The sequence below is a fragment of the Lolium perenne genome, chromosome 4 (genome assembly GCF_019359855.2).
Source record: "Lolium perenne isolate Kyuss_39 chromosome 4, Kyuss_2.0, whole genome shotgun sequence".
Classification (NCBI taxonomy): domain Eukaryota; kingdom Viridiplantae; phylum Streptophyta; class Magnoliopsida; order Poales; family Poaceae; genus Lolium; species Lolium perenne.
This window is the reverse complement of record NC_067247.2, coordinates 277,355,731-277,362,905: the sequence shown is the minus strand read 5'-3', so window position 1 is coordinate 277,362,905 and position 7,175 is coordinate 277,355,731. Positions and strand designations below refer to the sequence as shown.

General features: G+C 38.9%; 1 protein-coding gene across 1 annotated transcript; it reads left to right on the top strand.

Annotated features, from left to right (window-relative positions):
- Positions 1 to 716: 716 nt before the first annotated feature.
- On the top strand, positions 717 to 4,192 carry LOC127347649 (protein FAR1-RELATED SEQUENCE 5-like). The gene is made up of 2 exons (XM_051373817.1): positions 717 to 1,497; positions 2,514 to 4,192. The coding sequence occupies exons 1-2, from the start codon at positions 717 to 719 to the stop codon at positions 4,190 to 4,192; spliced, it is 2,460 nt and encodes an 819-aa protein (XP_051229777.1).
- Positions 4,193 to 7,175: the final 2,983 nt, after the last annotated feature.

Below are 7,175 nucleotides of genomic sequence, written 5' to 3'. Positions count from 1 at the left end.
TAGGCTGATTTCAAACTACAAATGCAACATTCTGGGATACTTTGAACCCCAAACTAGGTTTGAATTTAAAAATAGATGAACTGTGGCACAAGTAATGTGAGAGAGAAAACCATACCTGTGGCACAGATATAACCATAGTTTTCATTTGCATAGTAACATCATAGTAAAAGACCAAAAAAAGAAGACATCATAGTAGATAGTACGGTTTGCAGGAAAAAGAATGACAAAAGGTTTGGAAAAACACCAGTTCTTTGGTCAGGGAAAATATAAATCTGCAAACTAGTAGTGGTGATTTGGAAACAACAGTCCACATAAAAGCAACTATATGTGTTCTTGTTTTATACGAAACATAAAAGGCGTAGCGATTCAGCCGCAAAATGTTTTCCCTTTTCTATCATTGATATGCTGATGCCTCTTTTGTACTACTTGAGCATTTTGATTAAAACCTGCATAGTTACAAAATGAATTTTTCAGTTTAGAAATTAAACAAATTAAAAAGGAAACTTAAACGATGAAATCAGTATATTTTAGGTAGTTCCTGGTTTTTGTATATAAGCCGCTTTCTTATATGAAAACATGATTAGGGCCAACCTAATATGAGAAAACCAAACATGCTAGGTTTGAAATAGTTGTTCGTTTAGTTGGCTTGGTACAAACTTATTATGGATCAGTGCAACAAATAACAAAAAAAGTAACGAGCTTTTTCATGTTAACAGATGTCAGGATTCGATCTGAATGCAAGTCCAACAGAGGTTGATGACATTGACATGGATCCTCCTTTTTGCACTCAAGCTCCACCAGCGGAGATGGTTGAAGAATCTCCAGACCCGATAGGCAGCGACCATGAAGTTGGTGGTGGTTCAAATGACCACAGCGGTAGAGGCCCGCATAACAATACAGATTCACGCAATGTTGGGAACAACAGCATCCCGACTACTACAATGCCTACAGAATCTACCACTTATCCAGAGTTTGAAGATGGTGAAGATGACATAGCTGGCATGCATGAAGTTCTTTCCACCCCAACAGAACCATTTCTTGGTATGCGGTTTGATACTGTCGAAGCAGCAAGAGTACATTATAATGCTTATGCAGCGAAATTGGGTTTCACAGTTAAGTCTCACACATCCCAAAGGAACAGACATACAGGCACACTGGAGAAGCAGCAGTTTGTATGCAACAAATTCCGCAAACCTAAAACAGATGATGAGTTGCAGAGGGAAAGGATGAACATTATTGAAGAAGTGAGCCCAGTACAGATGGATGAAGAAAATTCAGAAGGACATGATGAAGATGACGAAGCTGGAGCATCAAAAAGAAGTTCTAGTAGATTAGCGGTTAAGCGCAAGAGAGAAACTATCAAGCAGACAAGTTGTCATGCTAGAATGTTTGTGAAGCTAATAAACAACAAGTGGGAGGTGACCTATTTTATTGCAGAGCATAACCACGCCATGGTTGACAAGCCATCCCTCACAAAATACTTGAGATCACACAAGGGTATTCCACTAGATGGGAGAGAGTTCCTAAGATGTCTACACAATTGCAATTTGCAAACAGGTTTGACCATAAACCAAACCATTTTTCTTTCCCATTGTTTTTTCATGTTTCTAAAAGTGGTCACCATTTTGGAAGAATTATTTTGCAGTAGTAGAAATGCACCTTAAGTGTTCCAACAAAACTTAACCAGTAGACAGAACAAGTTATGGGTTGTTTTTCCTATACAACTTAAGCTTGTTCTTGAAAGCAAAGTTAGGGTAAAATGCAACTCAAACATGCACAAGATGGATTAACTTAGTCGTGGAGTGGAAGTCAACAAAGTTTGTATTTCACATTAAGTTGTATAATGATTTCCATTTAGTTGTTTGACCAGCATGGCTAAGTTGGTTGCTTAATGCATATTAGTTGCTTCTCTGTTAACATCATCATTAAGTTGGTTTTCAAAAAACATGGTTAAGTTGGTTACTGAAACCAGTAGAGAAAACAAGTTATGTGTTGTTTTCTTAGGCAACTTAAGCTTGTTCATGAAGCAACTAGGAGCCAACTTAGTTTTTTCTGGCCTAAATTGTGTTCCTTAGCCAACCAACTTGGATTAGCAAACACACTTAAGTTGCACTACCGAATAAACAAACTTGGATTAACAAAAAATTGGGTTTGGTTTATATGAGTTTTGCTAGTTAAAGCATGCTAATGGAGCAAAAAAGGTAGGTATGGTAGATAAAAAATGTAGCAAGTAAGCCTGCACTGGGATACTACCTTGGATAAAATATGAGTTTGCAAAAACATACCTTACCAGTGGTTGCAAAATGTCTGCCTTCCATTTTATGAATCTATTTTTGAAAAAAGTGACCTGAAAAAATAAGAGTGTAGAATTAGTTGCATGGCAGATGTAGAAACAGTATGTATTGCCTAAAACACAAAAGTAGATTTTCTATTGCTATTAAGAAAGGTTTGTTACATGTATCATAGGTTAACTGACATTTTGCTTTATTTTTCATTTGCAAAAAAAATGGCAGGGCGCATGATGGAGATTATGTCTGAATTTTATGGTGAAGATGCTTTTGTCCCATATGGCCCTAAAACGATATCAAACTTGAGGTCAGAATTCAGGAGTGAGAACAAGGAATATGACATAAGTGAGACACTTGACTATTTCAAGGACTTGAAGCAGAAAGACCCAGATTTCTTCTATGATTTCTCGTTGGACGATGAGAGCAGAGTTGAACACATATTCTGGGTCGACAGTGTTGCGAGGAAAGCTTATGAAGAATCCTATCATGATTGCGTGTCTTTTGACACAACCTTCTTGACAAATCGCTTCAGCATGCCTTTTGCCCCCTTCGTCGGGATAAACAGACATGGACAGTCATACATGCTGGGTTGTGGTTTGATTCGAGATGAGAAACAAGAAAGTTTTGAGTGGCTTTTCCGCACTTTCCTTAAAGCAATGCATGGCACGCAACCGTCGAACATAATCATAGATCAGGACTGGGCTATGAGGTCTGCGATACAAGCTATTTTCCCAGAAACCTGGCATCGAAACTGTCGCTGGCATATAATGAAGAAAGCTAATGAGAAACTTGGTTCTTTCTTAGGAAGGCGTCCAGGTTTGGCTGAAGAATTCAACTCATGTGTTGATGAGAGTTGGACTGTAGAAGAGTTTGAAGCCCGTTGGCAAGAAATGGTTCTGAAGTGGGAATTGGCAGGAAATGAAACATTTGCTTGGTTAAAGAAAAATGCCCACACATGGGTTCCATGTTACTTCAAAGATCGCTTCTTCCCCTTCTTGCAGTCAACTCAGAGAAGTGAGGGCTTCAACGCTGTGCTGAAGCGGTATATTCATCCTCACAACTCAATTAAGCATTTTGTGAAGCAATATGAGAAAATTCAGCGGAAAATTTTAGGAGTTGAGGGGAACAATGACTACAGGACAGAACAGCTTGAGGTAGTGCCACAAACAACTTTCCCGATTGAGAAGCATGCGCTTTCAGTTTATACAAGGGATATCTACCACAGATTCAAAGTTGAGTTTGAACTCATTGGTAGGTACAATGTGCAGGTTCTTGCACCAAACATGTACTACTTGGTTCCTAACAGTGAGAGGTGCTACCCATACGGGGAAAGAAGCTACATGGTAAATGCAAGTGGTGAAAATAGCTACAACTGTGACTGCTGCAAGTTTCAGCGCGACGGTTTGCTTTGCTGTCACGTCTTAAAGGTGTTCACACACATAGGCATTGATAGGATACCAGAGAGGTACATCACAAGGAGGTGGACTCAACTTGCAGTTGAAAGTGTCACAATGCCTACTGGTCCTGCGTTGGATGAGTTGATGCCGGAACAGTCGCGACAGAAGTTGCGTTATGCAAATTTATGTACATCATTTGTACAGGTTGCTAAACTGGGCAGTGAGACTGAACAAGCAGAAGCTATTGCTCGCAGACACATTAGGGAGATGAAGGCTGAGTTTGTGCAATTGAAGAAAGTACGGAGGAAAAGGGCTAAAAGCAATACATCTACAAATGCAGCACATCCAACAGTACCTACTTCTGCGCATCAGCATACAACAGATCCTAATGCCCCGCAACATACACCTAGAGCTAATGCACATCAGCATACAGCTAGTCGTAATGCCCCGCAACCTACACCTAGACCTAATGCACATCAGCAAACAGCAGATCGTAGTGGACAGTAACCTACATCAAGTTCTAATGCTCAGCAGGATACATCGGTTCCTCATGCCCAGCAGCAAGCATCAGCTCCCAATGTGAAGCACGCACGACCTTCGGCTCCTACTGCTCGTAAAGCAAGTTCTAATGTGCAGCAGGAGACATTGGTTCCTCCTGTCCATCAGCAACCAGCAGCTTCTAATGTGAAGCGTGCAGCACCTTCAGCTCCCACTACTCTTCAAGCAAGAAATGCATCGTCTTTGCCAAAAACTAGTACCAGTAAACGAGCAAAAGCTACTGGTAGGAACTGGTTTGACACTTCATCTCCTACGGGACAGCAGACACAACCAACGGGAACCAGCCAGCAAATCCCTGTGGAACAAACTTATGCATCGCCTCAAGGTGTCCATGTGGGTCCTTCCCCGAGTACAAAGTTCTCAGGTAAACAGACAGAACATACGTCCTCTTTGCCGCAATCTGCTGCCCCCTTGCACCTCAACATCAAGGTAGTGCGAACAAGCAAGCGTCAGTGCAAGGGACATCTTCGGAACAACCATCTGGTGGTGTGGTTGCGCCCAGAGATGAACCTTTCGTTATTCTCAATCCTCCCAGATCTAGTACTAAAGGGCGCAAGAAAAGTCGAATACCATCAGGTATTGAGTTGCTGCAAAAAAAATGAGTTTGTGCGGTGTGTGTGGTCAGCCTGGTCATAACACTGCGACGTGTACTGCTGCGTTGGGCAATAAGGACAGACAACCATGAAAGCCATGGAAGGCATGAAAAGCCAGGGAAAGAAGATCTAGAGAAATGAAGTCATGATGTGTAGTCATCAATATATTGTAATTTGCTTTTTATTTTATATAAGTATGAACATAATTTTGTTGCTGCAGCAAATTACATGGATGTCTGGGGGGGAAAACGGAAAAAGCTGTACTAGATACAGTACTAGCTTTAATCCAGCAACTATACCTCATTTCTTCTTCATTATAATTGCTTTCCATTTCACAGTATTCTTGACAGATGTAACCCATGTATGTGTCATCTTCTTCCTTATGACTGGGATATGAGAGGCTGAGTAGTTTGGTAACTTCCTGCCATTCCAATGTTCTGCATTGAACAAGGTGCAGATGCCACACTCCGTGCTGCAGTGGGTATAAGAACCAAGTTAGGCTTGAATGGGGAAATAACTTGGACAAGTGGGGTAATCAACTAAACATGAATGGAGGAAACAACTTGCACATGTTTGAAAAACCAAGTTAGTTTGAATGGATAAAGAAATTACCTAAAAAACTATACATGTGTTAAAAAGCAAGTTATTTTGAGTGTAGGAACAAAGTTAGTACATTTGTAAGAAACAAAAAAAGTCAGTACATCTGTACAACTTACTACATATTTGAAATAAACAAGGTCAAGTACACATAAATTTTTCTTCTAAACTCACTTGGTCCCTTGCTTTGGTGGCTTTATGTCTTCGGGACCTTCAAACCTACTGATCTTAACTGGCGAATTTGCATAATACTGGTCCCACAATGTGTGAAGCGCTGAAATAATGTCCTCGACATTTTGAGCTAATTTTTTATCAGACAAAGATCTAATGGAATCGAGCACCTCAAATCTCCTATCTCTAATGTTGATGACGAATAACCAATAGTGGTTCACTGGTTCATCTGCCTCAGGTGCCAAGTCTTCAATTACTGGCAACATCACCTACATTTTATTTTATAGAGAAAATAAAATTAGTGATCTTATCTATATTTGAAAACCACAAATTTAATGTAAATTAAAAGGTGCAAAACTTAAAGATGGTGCTGAAAAAAAGCTCAAGTAGAATAATAATAGACAATTAAGGCATGTTTTCAGTAACAAACTTAAGTTGTCTTCAGTAACCAATTTAACCATGTTTTCAAACCAACTTGACCATGTTTGAAAACCAACTAACATGCATTAAGTAACCAACTTATACCAACTTAAACGGGAAATACAAACTTTGTTGATTTCCACTACCAGACTTAGATATGTTGAACGCCGTAACTTAATGCAAATCAGTGTGCAAACTAAAAAGGGATGATAGTGCTGGAATTTTTTTGTAAAAAATAAATTTAAGTGTGGAAAAATAGAAAAGCATTAAGTTTGATTAAAAAAAGCAACCAACTAAACTATGTTAATAAAACTTGAGCATGTTTGCTAATCCAAGTTTGTTGATTCAGTGATTCAACTTGAAAATGTTTGCTATTCAAGTTTGTTGTTTCAGTGATGCAACTTAGGCATGTCTGCTAATCCAAGTTGGTTGGCTAAGGAACACAAGTTAGGCCAGAAAAAACTCGCAGTGATCTTATCTATGTTTTATAGAGAAAATAAAATTAGTGATCTTATCTATATTTGAAAACCACAAATTTAATGTAAAATTAAAAGGTGCAAAACTTAATGATGGTGCTAGAAAAAAATAGCTCAAGTAGCAGAATAATAGACAATTAAAGCATGTTTTCAGTAACCAACTTAAGTTGTTTTCAGTAACCAATTTAACCATGTTTTCAAAACAACTTGGCCATGTTTGAAAACCAACTAACATGCATTAAAGTGCCCAACTTATACCAACTTAAATGGGAAAGTTGGTTAAATTAGAGAACCAGCTTTATAAAAAAACAAGTATAATCACTTACAGAATCTTTCCTGTCCAGGTGGGCAGTAGCCTTGTTGAAGTGTTTTTTCAACTCCTTCTCATTCCTTTTCAAATCTTTGAGTAGATGCTGCATATAGTGAAAAAAGCATGTAATTATGAAAATACACATGACGCGGGGAGGAAAGGCCACAAAAAAAACAAGGTACAATAGGTATAGTAGACTAAAAAAGAAAAATAATGGATTCATACTGTAACCCTCAAAGGCATAACAATCTTCTTCACATTCTTGTCTTTTCTCAACATGATGGACTCGATTCCAAGTTCCATTACAGTATTGCTCACTACACCACAAGGCATCATTGAGTTGGCAAGCTCTTTCAGTGATACGA

Excerpts from the sequence above, each read along its gene's own strand:
- LOC127347649 (XM_051373817.1), top strand. The coding sequence starts at position 717 with ATGTCAGGATTCGATCTGAATGCAAGTCCAACAGAGGTTGATGACATT. Across the intron at positions 1,498-2,513 it reads ATACTTGAGATCACACAAGG|GGCGCATGATGGAGATTATG; the intron begins GTATTCCACTAG and ends AAAAAATGGCAG.